The 21,232-nt window shown below is 44.3% G+C and overlaps 1 protein-coding gene across 2 annotated transcripts in view; it reads right to left on the bottom strand.

The window, feature by feature from the left end:
* PLCG2 (phospholipase C gamma 2) overlaps nucleotides 1-21,232 on the bottom strand; it is a 250,616-nt gene that overhangs the window by 69,653 nt on the left and 159,731 nt on the right. For both annotated transcript variants that reach the window (XM_030204514.1, XM_030204515.1), the window contains exons 16-22: nucleotides 17,211-17,303; nucleotides 15,664-15,842; nucleotides 11,692-11,892; nucleotides 10,326-10,454; nucleotides 6,491-6,671; nucleotides 1,403-1,477; nucleotides 489-592 (exon numbers count right to left, since the gene is read on the bottom strand). In XM_030204514.1, coding sequence (XP_030060374.1) covers nucleotides 489-592; nucleotides 1,403-1,477; nucleotides 6,491-6,671; nucleotides 10,326-10,454; nucleotides 11,692-11,892; nucleotides 15,664-15,842; nucleotides 17,211-17,303 — 962 coding nt within the window. The remainder of the gene's footprint in view (nucleotides 1-488; nucleotides 593-1,402; nucleotides 1,478-6,490; nucleotides 6,672-10,325; nucleotides 10,455-11,691; nucleotides 11,893-15,663; nucleotides 15,843-17,210; nucleotides 17,304-21,232) is intronic.

Below are 21,232 nucleotides of genomic sequence, written 5' to 3'. Positions count from 1 at the left end.
AGTAGTAGCTTCGCCCCAGACTGAGGACAGTCACTGTAACGACTGTGCTAAATGGGGGGGGGGGGGGGAAATAAAATAGAGGATAGGTCCCTAGCCAATTGCAAATGCTACCATAGGTCAGCTGAAGTCAGCTTCAACTGAGCTGGAAGCCCAAAGACTGAAGAAACCAGTAGGCCATAAATACAATAATCTATGAAAATAAATATTAATTTGCAAATCTTCAAACGTCTTTGGAATATTTTTAAAAACTGCACTCTTTTTGACTAGAAAAAGAGCACTCCTGATAGCCGTAAACTCCAGTACTGACTAAGCTTCACTGTCGGACCAGGGTAATACGGTGCCTTCAGCCAGAGAACATGGAGGTGAAGGAAGCACAGCATATCAAACCAACACAGAAAAGAAAACCAATTCAAATGATTTCATGATAGACAAACTCCACAATGCCCTCCCCCCCCCACACACATGTAACCATGGGCAACTCTCCTTACCAGCCTCCTTCTTCCTTGTTCACGTTATGAATCAGGGCCCCCCTGCAGAAACTGAGTTCATCTCCTCTTCTGGCGTTGTAGTCATACAAAGCTTTCACTGTTCTCTGAAGATTCAGGAGAAGAAAAATGTAGCTGATGAGAAGAGCTGCCAGAGGAAGAGGTACAGTGATCTACAGCTCGCTCACTTCTCTGACACCCCATTCTTTCCCGGCTCCAATGACTTTCATTTAGGAACTGAGTCAGGAGGATCCTGAGTATGACAACTGCTTACCAGGGTCGTAGCCAGACTTCGGCGGGAGGGGGAGGGTCCACCAGAGCCTGAGGTGAGGGGGCACATTTAAGCCCCCCCCCCCCCCCCCCCCGGACAACGAACCATCCTGAACTGGCCACCCTGGTTGCTAGGAGTGCCAGGATGAAAGGGATAAATGTGGAAAAGGGAAACTATTTTGGGGACATGAAAATAAAAGTTAAGTTAGTTTGGATGGAGCTTGCGTTCAATCTGGATGATTTTCAAAGCGATTTAATTGGACAGGAGTCTCTCCTGCCCACTTAAATAATTTCCAGCTGACTAAAATCACTTCCCGCTGCCTAAGTGGGGGCACTCAGCAGCACTTAACCGGGCAGTGCTGTTGAATATCCCTACAGACTGCCCAACCAAAAAATGGGCAGGTCAGGGATGGCGCTGGGGCGGAGCCTGGGGTTATACGGGTGCTGACAGTATTCAGTGTCGGCATCCGCATAGCTAAGCGGCTTAACTTAGGACAGCTGAGTATCAGGGGGGAGGGGGAGATATTTTTAGCTATATATAAAAGTAGCTTAATGCTGTCAGCTCATGTTTTTTCATTGCCTTTGATACAGAAAAGGTTTCTAAATCTCCCCAATATCATCTATTTACACTAGGAAGAGGAACGTACCATTGAAGGAGCTATTTCGTTAGGGAACACGTACATCCGTCCCTTCACATCATAAAGTGAATTAATATCCTTTTCCTGAAATACAAAGAAAAAAATTAGGAATGAACGGAAGCACACTGTAAAAACTCTGACAAATGCAGTGGAGGAGTGGCCTAGTGGTTAGGGTGGTGGACTTTGGTCCTGGGGAACTGAGTTCGATTCCCGGCACAGGCAGCTCCTTGTGACTCTGGGCAAGTCACTTAACCCTCCGTTGCCTGCCGCATTGAGCCTGCCATGAGTGGGAAAGCGCGGGGTACAAATGTAACAAAAATAAAATAGATACTATTGGAGATTCTACATGGAATGTTGGGATTCTGTTGCTACTATTGGAGATTCTACATGGAATGTTGCTATTCCGCTAGCAACATTCCATGTAGAAGGCTGTGCAGGCTTCTGTTTCTGTGAGTCTGACGTCCTGCACGTACGTGCAGGACGTCAGACTCACAGAAGCAGAAGCCTGCGCGGCCACATTGGTGATCTGCAAGGGCCGACTTCTACATGGAATGTTGTGTAGAATCTCAAATAGTAGCAACAGTGGAGGAGTAGCCTAGTGGTTAGGGTGGTGGACTTTGGTCCTGGGGAATTGAGGAACTGAGTTTGATTCCCACTTCAGGCACAGGCAGCTCCTTGTGACTCTGGGCAAGTCACTTAACCCTCCATTGCCCCATGTAAGCCGCATTGAGCCTGCCATGAGTGGGAAAGCGCGGGATTCAAATGTAACAAAAAAAAAAATACAGAGAACCACGCAACACGAGAAGACACAGTCAACTGTTTTAACACGTTAACTTGATCTAAATGGTAGTCAAACTCCTGAAACTCCCCCTTGCCCCCCATCGCTGGCTTTCTAGGTTCTTTTTATTTCCCGACATGGATAGTTTCTTTTTCAAAATTGGCTGAAGGTGCACATGGAAGAAAAATTCCCATGTGGTTTTTGCCACTGCTTTTTATGTGACTGGGGATCCACCACATGGACGTTGCAGGTAAAATTCTATACATTTCTTTTCTTACCTAACATAACCCAGAATTCCCACTCTACTGTTATAGCAGCTAAACTTAACTGTGCTGTGAACCTTCAGAGGTGCTGTGCCAACAGCAATTTTCCAATGATGGGAATCTAGATTTCTAACTCCTGAATCCATATCAAGGTCTGCTGGAAAATCATCCTTCCCATCTTTTTGCAAAAATATCCATTTTACACACTAGCATTTATATCCCTAGTTGCTGTAAGAGAATGACACGGGGATGGGGAACCTCAGCAACCACGGGGATGGGGAAGGAGACAGAGCTTGCAGGGACGGGATGGGGACAGAGCCTACAGGGATGAGGACAAACTTTGTCCCCATGTCATTTTCTAGTTGGAAGAGTAGAGGGTGGTGGTGGGAAGGAGGGTTATTATAGCTGCTCACTGTTATTACTGTTCTCTATTTGTAATTTATACACAACATTTGCACAGCATATTGTTCCTATTTATACTTTAATAAAAAGATGTAAATATAAAGTCATAAGTGTTCAAGGCTTCTGTAGATGAGGACAGAGCCCATGGGGATGGGGACAGAACCTGCGGGGATGGGGCGGGGACAAAGTTTGTCCCCGTGTCATTCTCTAGTTGCTGTTTCTTACAGGAATCCTTTGGTCCAAACCCCAGGGATCGGCCAATGATACAAAAAATAAAAAAGGAGGGTGCTGTGGTATCTATTCCAAGGGCCGGCTTAACCGTTACGCAGACCAGGCCCTCACCTAGGGCATCCACTTCTGAAGGAGTCAAAGCAAAGGAAAAGATCCTAACAGCCAAACTCAAAGAAGCACCAGCATGTGCTTTTACACACAGTGCATGGGGACAGTTTTCCAACAGTGCATTCATGAATGACTCTGGAAAAGAAAAAAGAGCAGATCGTTTAAAAGTAAAATGTAATTTATTTTTAAACAGTATAGCAATACTTATATAAATACAAACAGCCCGACACAGGCCGTGTTTCGCCCAACTGGGCTGCTTCAGGGGCTATACAAGAGTCCTTTGCTACCAAATATAAGGCAAATGGAGAATGTCCTGTCAATAAATATACAAAGGATTGATTTGATCTGAAAAAAACAAGGGAGTTGCTTTTTGCAGGATCCGTATCTGGCGCGCGTGGTCGCTCGGCTGCTACAAAGCCTACCTCAGAGCGCCACCTACGGGCGGCCGGGTTATAGCAACGCAGGATTGCCTTCTACACTGCAGTGCCCGAGTCAGCAGGATTATGTTTTGGCATCTCTGATTCAGCTGTTTTTTTCAGATCAAATCAATCCTTCGTATATTTATTGACAGGACATACATTACATTTTACTTTTAAACGATCTGCTCTTTTTTGCTTTCCACCTTGGAGTTTGCAGACCGTCTGCCTTTGTGCTTTCTTGACTCTGGAAAAGGTCACCTACAGATAGACGAGATGATGTGTGCTAAGCGTGAATTCTATATATTGACAACTGTATAAGTCTAGAGTTGCACAGCTAACTTTGGGGGTCTTTCACAAAGGCACACTAGCATTTTCAGCACACACTGATTAGCGTGCGTTGAAACCTCTAGTGTGCCTTTGTAAAAGGCTGGTGAAATGCTCACGCCTAACTGTAAATCAGATTTCTATAGTCCCAGATCTTCACTTTTCTCTTATCTCCCCCTAATTTCTTCACCAAAACAGTTCTTAAATCATATTCTTAGAAAACGTTTTCCACCCTTGCCTCAGTGGTGCTTAATTGTCCAACAATGACTTTTGGCAATCATATTAGCACTCAAATCTTCATAGGCTTAATCTTTATATTTAAATATGTTTAATGTACTTATCTTTTCGGCATTTTCAAACATGGGGACTCAAACACTGCCCGACATGCATGTTTCGCCACCTGGCTGTATCAAGGGCTTCCCCCTTATGCTGTTAACCGTCACCTTGACAACGTTACTCAGTTTCCATAGTGAATTGATATAACTATAACACTGTGTGCACAAAGTCACACACTAACAGGGGAATACTCTAACTGCCGCTTAAAACTGCGCACCCAAATTTGGGCACGTGCAATTTAAGTAACAAGCTTGTTAGTGGCAATAATGGGGCGCTAACCATAAATTACTGATGCTAATTGGCAACAATTTGAATTTATGTGCACATCTTGCTAAGCGCTGTTCTATAAAGATACGTGCATAAAATTCTTTAGCGCCCAACTGAAAAGGGGGGTGTGTGGCCCTATTCAGGGGCATTCACTAAAGATGCGTGCAGTATTATATAATTCGGGGGCTCCACGCCTAATTTAGGGACGGGGATTTACACCAGGGTTCAGTCTGTGTAAATCCAAGCATCTAACTTTGGGAATGGATTCCGGCGCTACACACTATTCTATAAACGGCGCCCAAGTCGCATCACCATTTATAGAATAGCGCTCAGCACTTTTTTTTTCTAGCGCCCAAATTTGGGCGCCATTTACTAAATTTAGACCTAAATTGGGCGCTCAAGTTTATAGACTTAGGCGGACTGGTGGTAATTTTATAAAAGGGCACCTAGAAACGCACCTAGTTTGTCAAGGCAACGTAGGCGTTACGTACAGATCAGCTCCATTAGCGCATAAAATCTCGCATACAAATTGACACCTGCTCCTACTTGTGTACCCCCCTGCCGCAGTTTTTACAAGGTAAGGTGCAGTTATCGGATTCATTCCGGTATCTGGAGGGGCGTGGATTGATTCCGGATTCGAGCAGCAGGTTTCTGGGGTAGTGCATTCAAGGCTGTTGAGAGCGGAACACCCTTATTTTGATGAGGCCACGATGCATACTTTTTTGCTTTCATTGTTGGTTTCAAAATTGAATTATGGCAATGTGGTCTATATGGGCGTGCCTCGGTATGTATTAAGGTGCTTGCGTACTGTCCAGAATGCTGGGATTAGGCTGTTGGGTGGTTTGACTAGAAGAGATCACGTGACTCCATTATATCATTGGCGTCCGATTGAGTTTAGGCCTTGGTTTAAGGTATTATCAATGATGCACCGGACATTATTTATTTATTAGGATTTATTTACCGCCTTTTTGAAGAAATTCACTCAAGGAGGTATAGAGTAAGAATAGATCAAACATGAGCAGGACGCAGTTAAAGCAGTAAAAATATTCGAACAACAATACAAAGTATGGCATGGTATACTACTTGCAATGACAACACAATATGTACTAGAACATTATAATTGGTAGTGAAGGGTAAGGCAAAGTTGTAACATATAGATGAGTAAGAAAGTAGGAAGAATTAGAAAGTAAGGTGACTGATTTGAAGAAAGTTGCACGTGAGGTCAGAGAGATGGTTAAATATTATCTCAGCTAGGGTAGGAGTGGATAAACATGTCCCGCTGCAGTATGTGCAGCCCGAGTCAATCCTTGTGTGTGTGAATGAGACTAACAAGTTAGTTACTTCTTCCGTTAAAGGCTTGGTTGAAGAGCCAAGCTTTCACCATATAAAGGGGTGCCTGTTTTATTTGTCAGCTTTGCTCAAACCTTATATTCCGTCTACGGTGTTAAGGTCTAGGGATTCTTTGCTGTTAGTGCTCTCGCCTCAGGCCCAGGCTCGTCTGACTTCAACTAGGGAACATGGGTTTTTTTGGTACACCCCATTTTTATAGAATCAACTTCCATTGTGGATACGGGAAGTGTGGTCTTACAAACAGTTTAAGGTGAATTTGAAAACTTTTTTTTGTTTGTTTTCAAAATTCTTGGGCCAGGAAACCTGATTGTATTTGGGACAAGTGACCTGTTCAGTATGGAAGTGTGGATGCTGTTGGTAGGGCACTGTGTGCTCGTTTCTTTCCTATTTTTAATGACGTTCTTTTCTGTTTACATTTTTTTTATTGTAAACCACTCTGACTTGCTTGCAAAATAGGGCGGTATATGAAATGTTTTAAACTATTAAACTACAAACTATGTGCAAAGATCACCACTAGGCCTCCGCCCCACCCCCATCCTTTGTCACAGACACGTGATGAGAACTAACATGGCAACTGCAAAGTTAGTTCTCTGGATTACTGCGCTGAGAAAGGACTTGCCATTTGGTAACGATCCAGTAGCTCCTCGGTCACTGGGTACCGCAGTTTCATCTTCCTGTACAACGGATGCTTTTCGTAGTAGCTGACGAGTTCCACCAAGCTGTCAAAGTATGCAGAAGTCCCTAGCACAAAGTGGCGACCGTCCTGGTGGATTCGGCAGTGCTTCACCTTTCCCTCCGCCCTGTAGAATTTAAGTAAGAGTTAAGCGGCAGAAAAATGCTCACACTCCAGAGGTTGGTGCCCAGTAACTTCGTGACAAATGATCCCTGTTTCTTGCCATTGCTTTGGAGAAGGCAGTCCAATAGAGGTCCTTGTGGTGGGTAATATTCAATTCTCCTGTGTTATGAACGGGGGAAGGGCTTTTGTTCTTTTTGGGTTATTCCTGCATAGTTCCAAACCTACTAGGTATCTATAAAAAAATTCCTAATAACTGCCTATGTTAGGTGAAATTTTATGATGGCGTTTTAGGGCCCTGTTTCTAAGCTGTGCTAGAGGTGCATTAGCATTTTTAGTGCAAGCTAAGTATTCGCGCACGCTAACCATGTAGAAGTCCATATTATTTCTACGGGCGTCTACACGTTTAGCATGTACTAAATTTTACACACGCTAAAAACATTAGCACACCTTCTGACGTCATTTCCTCTTTCCACGAGGGCGGGACTCTGAAGGAACGAACTCGAAGGGAAGGCTAGACGGGCAGGGCTTTCAATAACGTGGCTGCTTTGACGGAGGTAATCAGGGGAGCGAGGAGAATCGCTGGGTGGCTAGAGGGGGGGCAGGGGAGCGAGGAGAATCGCTGGGTGGCTAGAGGGGGGCAAGGGAGAGAGGAGAACCGCTGGGTGGCTGGAGGGGGGGCAAGGGAGAGAGGAGAACCGCTGGGTGGCTGGAGGGGGGGCAAGGGAGAGAGGAGAATCGCTGGGTGGCTGGAGGGGGGGCAGGGGAGAGAGGAGAAATCGCTGGGTGGCTGGAGGGGGGGCAGGGGAGAGAGGAGAATCGCTGGGTGGCTGGAGGGGGGGCAGGGGAGAGAGGAGAATCGCTGGGTGGCTGGAGGGGGGGGCAAGGGAGAGCGGAGAATCGCTGGGTGGCTGGAGGGGGGGGCAAGGGAGAGCGGAGAACTGCTGGGTGGCTGGAGGTGGGGGGCAAGGGAGAGAGGAGAATCGCTGGGTGGCTGGAGGGGGGGAAGGAGAGAGGAGAATCGCTGGGTGGCTGGAGGGGGGGAAGGAGAGAGGAGAATCACACACACTCTCTCTCTCACAGACACACTCACACCCAGTCTCACTCTCTGTCACACACACACACACACACATTCATCACTCTCTCTCTCACAGTCACACTCACACACACTCTCTCAAACATACACACTCCAAAGAAAACCTTGCTAGCGCCCGTTTCATTTGTGTCAGAAACAGGCCTTTTTTACTAGTATGTAATAAAAGTGAGCCACGTACAGGACAATCAAGCCATTGTGACATCGCTGATGAAATTGGCTCTTAGGCATTGGGGGAATGAGGCATTATGACATCAAAGTATCAGCTCTGGTTACCACAGACTGAAAGTTATCAATGAGGGCTACCATTAAAATAATTATTTTACCACTAGCGTGTTACTTTAACACAGGTTCCATTTTATGCATTGAAACCTAGTTACTAGTAACTGGGCTTAATAATAAAATAACAGATCTTAATGGAAAGCCCATGCTGATAACTTCCTCCCTTCATTAAAGAAAAAATAAACGTCTCTAAAAATCGACATTACTGTTATCTACTATAATAAAACTCACCCTCAACGTTCTGAGGACACTGACGTCAGTGAAGCCAAGCCCTGACTTCCTTCAAAAAGGTTCGAAGGTTTGTGGTGGTGAAGCCACCAAAATCGCTCCGGGCCCCGCCCTCGAGGGCAGAGCAATGGCAGAACAACGAACGGGTTGGCCAGGGAGGGAGGGGGTGTTAACCTTGCTAGCGCCCGTTTCATTTGCTCTGAAACGGGCCTCTTTTACTAGTATATAATAAAGGTGAGCCAAATATAGGACAATCAAGCCATTCTGACATCACTGATGAGGTTGGCTCTTAGGCATTGGTGGAGTGAGGCATTATGACATCACAATATCAGCTGTGTGGGAAGTTATCAACGTGGGCTATTGTTAAAACAGGTTATTGCACCACCAACTTGTGCTGTTTTAGCACAGGTCACAGTGAGACCTAGTTACTAGCTGATCATTTTTTTGTTCTCAATCCCCAAAAAACTCCAGCTTGTTGGCTTATGGGCAATACAACTATCCCTTCTGTTACACAGTTTAAATATCGGAGAGTCATCCTGGATTCCAATTTAAAGTTCATTGCTCAGATATCTTCAGTTTTGAAATCTCTGGGTTTGTTGCTAAGGTCTTTTTATTCTTGATTTTGATGCTCTTTACACATTATATCACGTATTTATTGGTTCCAGACTGCATTACTGCAATGCAGGGATCTCTAATTCTGAACTTAAACATTTATAAACACTCCAGAACACCACGGTGCGGTTACTCTGCTCTGCTTCAAAGACTTCATTGGCTTCCAGTTCATTTTAAGATCCAGCATAAGAAGTCTTTGACTTTTAAGGTGATCCATACTGGTCTGCCTGACTACCCTGCAACACTTACTATCTCATATGTTCCTGTGCGCAATCTGCGCTCTCTAAACAATTTTAGATTGATTCTCCCTAATCCTCGACAGGCCTACTGGGAAGTTACTCGAAGAAGTGCCTTTTATTTTATGGCCCCCTTTTTATGTTCGATTGGAACAATTCCTTAAGAAATGTAAGAGTATTTTAAAAAGGTATTTGTGTTCTTGCGCATACTCTTAAATCTAGGAAAGAAACCCTGACGAAAGGGCATTCTTGCAATCTGATGTATTTGTCATATGATGAGTGTGTTGTGTATTCTTTTCTATCTGACACTGGCGTTCCCTTTCTTATTGATGATCCTAACTTCATTGTACATCGCTTTGATTTATGCATTAAAAAAAGCGATTCATAACATTTTAATAAACAACCACCATACAACTTCCATAAAACAGCTTCAAATAGCTTTTGGCAAAGTCCCAAACATTGGGGTCTATTTATCAACCCCATGACATGTTATGAGTTAATAGCCTCCATCACAAAAAATGGGAGCCCCAGCATATAATCCATCTCATGAGCTGATATATAGACCCCATTGAGTCCATATATTTATTTGTGACATTTATATCCCACATTATCCCAAACAAGTTTGAGTTCAATGTGTCTAGTAATAAACAGTACAGGATACATAACAAAGAATAATGCATAAGAAAGTAATTTGTTGTAAGAATCCAATTTTACAATATAGTATCATAAACATACTGGGACAGCTATGGATGTTTAACGTTTAGAAAACCTTTTATGAATGAGAAATTGTACATGAAGCAAAGAGAAAGTTAATGGTAAATAGAGTAATAACCAATTCAGGTAATAATTAATTGTTTGAGAGGGTTTGTTTGAATAGGAACGATTTGAGGATTTTGCGGAATCTAGTATATTCCTGTATATTTCTTATTTTGGGTGGTGAGGAGTTCCACCATTTGGTTCCTAGGTAAGTGAAGTCTGCAGAGTGGACAGTTTTGTAGATCACTTTTTTGCAATTTGGGAGGTGTAGTCTGAGATAGTTTCTTGCCTAGTATTTAGTGTTTCTTTGAGATAAGTTTATTAATGGTACCATATAGTCTGGAGCTGTGCCATTTAGACAAGAGGTTTGAAATATTGCAGGCCACAGTTCCAGTAGTCATTGTGTCTTCCTGGTTTATGCCACCCTTTCCCCCCACTCCCTTCCCCACTATACCTGAAAGTCACAGCGTAAGAATTTGGCTCATTTGGATCATCTCTCTTTCTGACCAAGAAAGCTCCATCTCGGGGAATTCTCATCAACATGTCCTCAGCTTCTCCTCGGCTCAGGTTGTTGTAATACCACCTGAAAAGCAAAAAGCCCCAGTGGTCAGGCACTGCCCTCAGAGATTATGGTCCATGTGTCCTATGTATTTTTCCCTCAACACAACCGAGTTCTAGTTTTTATTATCAAAAGGCTGAAGAACCTTATGTTGAAATCAAACACTCACTGAGTCTATCCAATGCAACAATGTTATTTACTGCATCTACAATAAGTAATGCCACACTGGGAAAAGACCAAGGGTTCATCAAGCCCAGCATCCTGTCCACGACAGTGGCCAATCCAGGCCAAGGGCACCTGGCAAACATTCTATACATGTTATTCCTGGAATTGTGGATTTTTCCCAAGTCCATTTAGTAGTGGTTTATGGACTTGTTCTTTAGGAAACTGTCTAGCCCCTTTTTAAACTCTGCCAAGCTAACCGCCTTCACCACGTTCTACGGCAACAAATTCCAGAGTTTAATTATGCATTGGGTGAAGAAATATTTTCTCCAATTTGTTTTAAATTTACTACACTGTAGTTTCATCGCATGCCCCCTAGTCCTAGTATTTTTGGAAAGCGTGAACAGACGCTTCACATCCACCTGTTCCCACTCCACTCATTATTTTATATACCTCTATCATGTCTCCCAACAGCCGTCTCTTCTCCAAGCTGAAAAGCCCTGGCCTCCTTAGTCTTTCTTGAATGAAATGTTGTTGATTAAAATAGCATCTGTGGCAGCTGTAGGGCTGTGGAAGCAGTGTGGCTGCAAGGGAGGCAGAAGTGCCCAAATCGCTCCCCACCCAATGTCTTCTCTGTTTCCCCATGGAACAGTAAGGGAAAGGGGATGGGATTTGATATACTGCCTTTCTGTGGTTACAATCAAAGAGGTTATATAATGGAGGGTAAGTGACTTGCCCAGAGTCAAAAGCAGCTGAAGTGGGAATTGAACCCAGTTCTCCAGGTTCTCAGCCTGCTGCACTAACCATTAGGCTGGGCTAGGGGGAGTCTTTCACAGGGCACAGTTCCAGCTTGGAATGGTCCCAGGCAGCGGTAAGCTAAATTGTGTTCTATTTATTTATTGGTATTAACTGCCTTTAGGAAGAGATTCACCCAAGGCGGTGTACAGCAGGTACAGTTTAACACAAAACTTACAATTTTGTTAACAGCATAACAATAGTAAAATAACCAAGAATAAACCTAAATACAATAAATGACATAAACTTAAAAACAGTAAATTGAAACCTAATAACAGACGGTTGTGTTTCTGTAGTTTCTTACTCTTTGGAGTCATGAGGATTTGGTTTTGGCACAGCATCCGTTAAGCGCAGCTCAAATTCTGCACATCTTAAGGAAGCCTCCTTGTAGTGAAGGATCAGCTCATAAATACTGTCGAAGGTAAGATTGTCAGTCAGGTAGTACTTCATTGTCTCACCATCTATGTAGGAGCGGATTCGACAGTGCTGGACCCGGCCTGATCGCCTGGGAGAGAAGAGAGAGTAGGGATGCACATTTATTTGAAGCCTGTTTTTAAACTAAAACAGGAAAAACATGAAATTGGGAGGGGGGAGCCTGTGTCATCAATGGTATGCATGAATGACAATATTGCCCTTGAAACAAAAACAATTTTACAAAAAATGAACAAAATGAAAAACAACAAAATTAAAATATTTGGCCTGCACCCCTAACACTATGTTGGATTTTCAAAAGCTCTTTTCCTGGCTACATTTTCCAGTCCCCACCCAGGCTAGAAGCAGTAGGAACACACATTCCTAGAAGGATGTTCAGTCACAGAAAATAATTATAATTTCACATTCACATACATTTTTTCCACAGGGAAAGCAGGTGCAAATATCTATGAACACTTATTTCTGGGGCAATTTTCCCTTTCCCTGTAAACTCTGGTGCAAACACCCTGGGTAAAAAGAGTCACCCGACTCTGCAACAATGCAGGCAGTTTTAAAAAATTGCCCCTTTTGTTTTCAGTACATTCTTTTGCTGGATCTTCCGCTTGGCTCATGGGAAATCTGTACAAAGAACAATCGGGAGGAAATATTTTTTCACTCAACAAATAGTTAAGCTCTGAAACTCGTTACCGGAGGACGTGGTTTAAAAAAGGTTTGGACAAGTTCCTGGAGAAAAAGTCCATAAGAAGATAAGCATTGCCATACAGACTGAACATCCATCAAGCCTAGCATCCTGTTTCCAACAGTGGCCAATCCAGTTTACAAGTACCTGGCAAGATCCCAAAACAGTACATTTTATTATTATTTATTGCATTTGTATCCCACCTTTTCCCACCTATTTGCAGGCTCAAAGTGGCTTACAGAGTGTGGTTATGACAATCATTTCGTGTTAACAGGTACATTTCTTATAATTTGAATGTTGTTAAGAGAAGATAAGCATATACGTGTACTATCGTGCAAATCTTGAACTCGACACGTTCTTTGAGTGGGAGCCAATGGAGTTTCTTATTTATTTTTTTCTAAATATATGTCTGGCTGCTGTGTTCTGAGCTGTTGGTAGTTTTTTGATAGTTTGTTCTTTGCAGCCGGCGTATAGTGCATTGAGCAGGGACTGTCCTTTTTGTTAAAACTGTACAGCGCTGCGTAAACCTAGTAGCGCTATAGAAATGTCAAGTAGTAGTAGTAGCATTACAGTAGTCCAGGTGACTTATTACCATTGACTGTACCAGGCTGCGGAAGATATGTCTCGGGAAGAAAGGTTTTACTCTTTTGAGTTTCCACATTGAGTGGAACATTTTCTTTGTCGTATTCTTCACAATGCTGCTTACTCTAGAAATAAGAAGTGGTTTTTCCCCAAGTCCATCTTAATAATGGTTTATGGACTTTTCTTTTAGGAAGCCATCCAACCCTTTTTTAAATCCTGTTAAGCTAACTGCTTTTACCACATTCTCTGGCAACAAATTCCAGAGTTTAATTACACGTTAAGTGAAGAAATACTTTCTCCGATTTGTTTTAAATTTACTACTTCGTAGCTTCAATACGTGCCCCCTAGTCCTAGTATTTTTGGAAAGAGAAAACAAGTGATTCACATCTACCCGTCCCATTCCTCTCATTATTTTATAGACATCTATCATAACTCCCCTCAACCGTCTTTTCTCCAAGCTGAAGGGCCCTAGCCACTTTAGCCTTTTCTCATAGGGAAGTCGTACCATCCCCTTTATCATTTTCGTTGCCCTTCTTTGCACCTTTTCTTATTCCACTATATCCATTATATAGTCTGCTACTGAGACAGATACATTTATATTTATTAAAACTTGTTATACCGCTAGCACACCTTTGTAAACAGGGCCCTAAGGCATTATTAAATACTTCACATCTGCCCCATCACAATGCTTCAAAACAAGGTTAAGCACCTCTGTCTTTATGAAGTGTCACTGAACCAAAGGAACTGCCATATCTGCTCATCATATACCTGAGTACCTGACAGATTTACAGAGAAGCTTTCCTTTTGGGGAGAGGGGCTCCCAGAGAGAGTAAAGCTGTAAATCACTTTTACCAGTTACTTCTATCAGACAGAGTTCAAAAAGTGACCTATTAAAGTCTAACCCCCCTCCCCCGTTTACTACGCCGTAAGCTAATGTCCACACAGCCCTTTCAATTTGAATGGACTGTGTCGGCATTGCCGCTCGGCTTAGTAAACAGGGGGTTAAGTGATTGAAACTATTTTTCTCTTTATCTTTGCCTGTATATAGTTTATGCGGAAATGTTCCACATTTTTGCCTGAAGAATCAAAGTTTAGGTAAACCCTTTGGTTCAATGCTTAAATTCTAGTCTGTACTGACTGACTGGATGAAAGGAGTACATAAGTATTGCCATACTGGGACAGACCAAAGGTCCATCAAGTCCAGCATCCTGTTTCCAACAGTGGCCAATCCAGGTCACAAATACCTGGCAAGATCCCCAAAAAAGTACAAAAACATTTTATGCTGCTTATCCCAGAAATAGTGGATTTTCCCCAAGTCCAATTTAATAATGGTCTATGGACTTTTCGTTTAGGAAGCCACCCAGACCCTTTTTAAACCCCGCTAAGCTAACCACCTTTACCACATTCTCTGGCAACGAATTCCAGAGTTTAATTACACGTTGAATGAAGAAAACGTTTCTCCAATTTGTATTAAATTTACTACTTTGTAGCTTCATCGCACGCCCCCTAGTCCTAGTATTTTTGGAAAGAGTAAACGAACGATTCACATCTACCCATTCCACTCCACTCATTATTTTATAGACCTCTATCATATCTCCCCTCAGCTGTCTCTTCTCCAAGCTGAAGAGCCCTATAGCTTCAGCCTTTCCTCACAGAGAAGTCGTCCCATCCCCTTTATCATTTTCATCGCCCTTCTCTGCACCTTTTCTAATTCCACTATATCTTTTTTGAGATGCAGTGGCCAGAACTGAACACAATATTTGAGGTGCGGTTGCACCATGGACCGATACAAAGGCATTATAACGTCCTCACTTTTGTTTTCCATTCCTTTCTTAAGAATACCTAACATTCTATTTGCATTCTTAGCCGCTGCAGCACATTGAGCAGAGCATTTCAACATATCATCAACGACACTGCCAAGATCCCTTTATTGGAGAGTGAATGATTGTGCCATCTGCCTCCCAGCTCAAGTGAGTCCCAGCCCTGACCTCTCTAAACTCTTAAAATGTACTAAACATTTACTAAAAATAACCCATCTGATGGTCAATGGGCAAAACAGAGGTTACACTACCATCAGGTTCCCATTCTTCCATGTGGTTACTGCAAATCCAGTTGCTAAACCTGAGGTCTCTAGGTTGTGTAAAAGGGGGGGAGATGCTTTCCATGACACAGATCCAAAGTTTATTTTCCATACGTGTATTAACAAACAGAGTAGTGGGAAGGCCTATCAAAAATCTGCTGTAGTGCACAATTGCTCCAAAACTATCCTGGTGCTTTTCGCAGAGCCTTTTCTAAAATATATTCCCCCCCCCCCCCCCCCCCCGATTATTAAGCCACACTAGCGGCTACCGCACAGCAATGCCGACACGGCCCATTCAAAGTGAATGGGCTGTATCGGCGCTAGCGTGGCTTAGAAAACAGGGGGTATTGCGAGGTAAGGAGGGAGAATGGAACACATTTTGCAATGGAGCAAAATCGTCTGTTAATTCTCATCTTTGCTAGTGTCTCCTGCCACCAAGCACCCCTTAAAACAAGGGCTTTTGGTACTGAATGTGACTGATGTCAATGAAAAATGCAGAGTACCAGAAGGAGAGGGTGTAATCGTTGGGGAAGGATTCGCTTTCCCGTACTAAGAAGGTTCCATCCTTCCCGCCCATTTCTGCGCAGTATTCTTGCAGCAGCCGTTCCGCTGTGGTGCGCCCCGCTTTCATCTTCCCGTGAAACCACTTCTCCTGGAGGTGCAGCTCAGTGGCTTTCAGCTCCTGCATTGGGACAAGAAGTACTTCATTTACTTCTATTTCAAACAGAATAAAATTATACATATCAGCATGATACTATTTAAACTGATGGGGGTTGACAAAATGGGAGATGAAAAAAAGTCTCTGACACTGGTGACTCTGGGCAAGTCACTTAACCCTCCATTGCCCCATGTAAGCCGCATTGAGCCTGCCATGAGTGGGAAAGCGCGGGGTACAAATGTAACAAAAATAAAATAGATACTATTGGAGATTCTACATGGAATGTTGCTACTATTGGAGATTCTACATGGAATGTTGCTATTCCACTAGCAACATTCCATGTAGAAGGCTGTGCATGCAGGCTTCTGTTTCTGTGAGTCTGACGTCCTGCACGTATGTGCAGGACGTCAGACTCACAGAAGCAGAAGCCTGCGCGGCCACATTGGTGATCTGCAAGGGCCGACTTCTACATGGAATGTTGCTAGTGGAATAGCAACATTCCATGTAGAATCTCAAATAGTAGCAACAGTGGAGGAGTGGCCTAGTGGTTAGGGTGGTGGACTCTGGTCCTGGTGAACTGAGGAACTGAGTTCAATTCCCACTTCAGGCACAGGCAGCTCCTTGTGACTCTGGGTAAGTCACTTAACCCTCCATTGCCCCATGTAAGCCGCATTGAGCCTGCCATGAGTGGGAAAGCGCGGGGTACAAATGTAACAAAAATAAAATAGATACTATTGGAGATTCTACATGGAATGTTGCTACTATTGGAGATTCTACATGGAATGTTGCTACATTCCATGTAGAAGGCTGCACAGGCTTCTGTTTCTGTGAGTCTGACGTCCTGCACGTCAGACTCACAGAAGCAGAAGCCTGCGCGGCCACATTGGTGATCTGCAAGGGCCGACTTCTACATGGAATGTTGCTAGTGGCCTAGTGGTTAGGGTGGTGGACTTTGATCCTAAGGAACTGAGTTGGATTCCCACTTCAGGCACAGGCAGCTCCTTGTGACTCTGGGCAAGTCACTTAACCCTCCATTGCCCCATGTAAGCCGCATTGAGCCTGCCATGACTGGGAAAGCACGGGGTACAAATGTAACAAAAAAAAAAGTCTCTGACACTGGTTTACGTTCCTGGTGCATGAGTTCCTGTGAGAAAAGAAGTTATGATGGTGGGGGAGGGGTGGCGGGCATTTGCATTAGTTCTAGGGCCATGCACATTTTTGTGTGATTTTTTTAAATAGCTTCTATCTAGGGGCAGTTAACCATAAGGTCCCAGAGGGTTCCCTACACAGGCCTTTGAGTTTCAAAATTAGCCAGTGTGAGAAGACTCTGACGTCACAGCCCAGATCCCTTAGTTTTTGGTAGAGGTACAGCAAGAAGAGTGAGTAAGGCACCTTGGCTGATGAATCGTCACTTCCACTCTGCTCGATCTCATCACCAAACGACAGCTTGCCGTCAGCAATCGCGCAATAATGCCGAGACCATCTCTGCAATACAGAATTAGTGTTCTTGAAGCCAGCTTCAGTTACAAATGTAATATCTTTTATGCAAAATATTCATGTGAAGTCAGATTTTAGAAAGAGCATACCAATCAGATTTGAGACTTCCAGGTAGGGATGTTGTCACGAAACGCCTAGCCACCTGCCTGGGTTACCCCGCGGCCACTTAGAGGGTCTATCCCCAGCACAGCTCAGGTCCACCTGCACCTGCCGCTTGTGCTCCACAGTAGCACCCTTCTCCCACCGACTGGGTCACAACCGTCTCTGGATGAGTCTCCCGCTCTCAAATTACTACTACTACTTAAGATTTCTAAAGCGCTACCAGGGTTACACAGCGCTGTACAATTTTAAACGAGGAAGGAGAGTCCCTGCTCAAAAGAGCTTACAATCTAAAAGACAAGTATGCAAACAAATTATCCCCAGTGATTTCTAGGTTACTGGGGGCCACACTCCCAGCGGTCCCCACAATTCCCAGAAAGCACTCACAGACCCAACACACAACTCCAGCACTGGGGGAACCGAGGCCGATACCGGACAGACTTCTACTGTCTGTGTCCCGCAAATGGCAAAAGACTGAAAGAAGATTCAGCAGCTCCAGCGCTGGGAGAACAGAGGCTGATGCTGGACAGACTTCTACTGTCTGTGTCCCGCAAATGGCAAAAGACTGAAAGAAGATTCAGCAGCTCCAGTGCTGGGAGAACTGAGGCTGATGTTGGACAGACTTTTATGGTCTGCATCCTGCAAATGGCAAAAGAAAGGTGAAGCTTCGGCAACTCCAGAATTGTAGATCACTTTATTGTCATGTGCTGCGAGTGAGGACGCTGTGCAGCTCGGGGAGGAAGGGAAGACATCTTGATTGATAAGTTGAATACTGTCAGCTGGAGTCTTGGTTATAACCACATATCATCCCCATCATGTTTAGCTGCCTATATGGTTGACATGGTAGAGACTTGACAACCAGCACTTAAGCATGGGTGACTGGGGCCCGAAAAGTGGCGGGAGCAGCTCTGGCCACTGGGGGTCTTTATTCATTTACTGTGTTACTGTATGTTAACTATTATTACAACCCAAGGCACAGGAAAATAAATGTTTATTCTAATATTCTTATCATGAGTCAGGATAACGCAGCCTTTACAGACAAAATATACCAGTACACACAGAAATACCGATGAGTGAATTATAAGTATGAAAACAACTGTCTCTGCTGTTAGACTTTACTGAGGAAGGAAGGGAGCCTGGAGGGAAGGAAAAGGAAGGAGAAGAGGGAGAAGTGCTTTCTAAACTCTTTAACAGCTCGTATCGTCAATCCACCGAAAAGAAAACCATGCTTGTTCCCAAAAACAACTTCATAATCTAGACAGAGTGAAATATGAAAGACTGGAACATAAGGAAAATGGGCACCAGAGAACAATGAACGCAGCCGAGAGAATGCTAGCTCAGACTGAAACAATAGCTCTCTCTGCTACAGAATCAACACAATGGTTAAGCACATAAGCACCGCCATACTGGGAAAATACCAAGGGTCCATCAAGCCCAGCATCCTGTCTCCGACAGCGGCCAACCCAGGCTTCAAGAACCCAGAACCCCCCCCCCCCCCCCCCCACCACCACCACCAAAAAAAAAAAAAAATTTAATAATGTTCAATGGACTTTTCTTTCAGGAATCTGTCCAAACCCCCCTTAAACTCCATAAGGCCAGCTGCTGTCACTACATTCTCCGTCAACGAGTTCCAGAGTCTAACTACACGCTGAGTAAAGAACAACTTTCTCCTGTTTGTTTTAAATCTACCATATTCTAGCTTCATCTTGTGTCCCCTGGCCTCGTTGTTGTTTGAAAGTGTAAACAAACGCTTCACTTCTGTCCGCTCTACTCCGCTCATTATCTTGTAGACTTCTATCATATCACCCCTCAGCCGCCTTTTCTCCAAGCTGAAGAGCCCTAACCGTCTCAGCCTTTCCTCATAGGGAAGTCGTTCCCTCCCTTTTATCATTTTTGTCGCCCTTCTCTGCACCTTCTCCAATTCCTTGATATCTTTTTTGAGATGCGGCGACCAGAATTGGACAAATATTAAGTGCAAGCATGTGTAACATCTGATGATTCAATATTCTGGGGGAACATAGGGATCAATTTTCAAGCCAGTCCCACTGGGATAAAGTCCATGGGTATATTATTATTATTATTTTACTAATTCTCAAGAGCGTGTATATACTTTCGCCTTCAACTTTTCATGAGGACATCTGCACAGGCTTTCTTTCTTTAAATGGAAATTAACACAGAGAGTTAAAAGCACAATCTACAAGTGATCCAACACGCCCCTGCCCTTCTCCCAGCAACGCCTTCTCTTAGGGGCCCCTTTAACTAAGGCACGGTAGGGCCTACCGCGTGTTAAAAGAGCACTACCGTGAGAAATGCTGAGGCATCCTGCAGTAATGTTCTGCTTATTGCGTACTAATCCCATGCTGGAAAATATATATTTTTTTAATTTTCCAGCGCGGGAGGTGTGTCTAGGGGCAGAGAGTAGCAGTGGCGTAGCTACGTGGTGCCAGGGGGGCATGGGCCCCCGTAGATTTGGCCCTGGACCCCCCTGCCGATGACCCTCTCGACCCCCCCCTCCCGCCGTCGCTTGCCTTTGCTGGCGGGGGACCCCAACCCCTGCCAGCCGAGGTCCTCTTCTTCCCACAAAAGGCTTCCTTCTGTTTCTGATGTCCTGCAGGGGGTCGAGAGGGTTGGCGGCGGGGAGTTGGTGGTGGTGGCGGCAGCAGGGTCGGCAATGGCGGCGGGGGGGGGGGGGGTTGGCACCACCGGGAGGGGGCTAAAATGTGCCCCCTGACCTCGGGCTCTGGACCCCCCTCCCGATGAAGTCTGGCTACGTCCCTGGAGAGTAGGCGTGCCTGAGCTAATTGGGCAGAATGGAACATGACCACGTGCTACCCAATTAACGTGGGGGCCCTTATTGCCTCCTAAATAGGTGGCAGTAAAGGCTCCCAGCGGTAATGGCCAAACGCTAATGGGGAAATTAGTGCATGTCCATTTTACTGCCATGCTAAAAGTGGCCACAGCATGTGGGACACCCACACGCTGACAGCAGCACCAGTCGCTTTTTAGCGAGGCTTAGTAAAAGGACCCCTAAATATGACTAAAGGTTTGCACGTTGTGAAAGAACATAAGAAAAGCCATGCTGAGTCAGACCAAGGTCGATCGATTCCAGCTTTCTCTCTCCAACAGTGGCCTGTCCTAGGTCAGTTCTAGAAAGCTGATCTATTTCTCACAGTTCATTCCCAGGGATAAGCAATGGCTCTCCCAAGTCTACCTGGCTACTTATTTTTAAAGGTTTTTTTTTCCTCCAGGAACTTGTCCAATCACTTTTAAACTTCTCTGTGTTAGCTGTCTTGACCATGCCCTTCAGCAACAGATTCCGAGCTTAACTACGCATTGCATGGAAAAATTGCATGGACATTGTTTTACGTTATTTGAAAGGTAAACAACCATTCCCCTATTTAACTGTTCCACCCCACTCATGATCTGATAAATGTCTATCAAAATCCACTCTCAGTTTTCTCTTTTCGAAGCTGAAAAGCCCAAAACTGATTAGCTATTTAGCATTTTTGTTGCCCAGCATGGACTATTAGCTGCATTGAGGGACCGCAACTGGACCCAGTACTGAAAGTAATACTCCTACGCTGGCCTCTAAAAATTTATTAGGGCTGAGTGCCTGAACTTATAATTAAAATTTCACTGAACCCCTAAATTTAGGAGCATAAAAGGTGGATGGCAACAGGGGCAGATTTAGAGTGAGGAAAAAACTTATAGCACTGATTTTCAGCCCTAGGCTGATAAATTAGGCTCCTGCCCAGTTAAACCCCTGTGAAATAGCCAGTCCGGGATATTCAACGGCACTTAACTGGGTACTGCCACTC

This window comes from Microcaecilia unicolor, chromosome 5, assembly GCF_901765095.1.
Source record: "Microcaecilia unicolor chromosome 5, aMicUni1.1, whole genome shotgun sequence".
Classification (NCBI taxonomy): Eukaryota; Metazoa; Chordata; class Amphibia; order Gymnophiona; family Siphonopidae; genus Microcaecilia; species Microcaecilia unicolor.
Note: the sequence above shows the minus strand (reverse complement) of the source record. Positions and strands in the feature narration are given on the sequence as shown.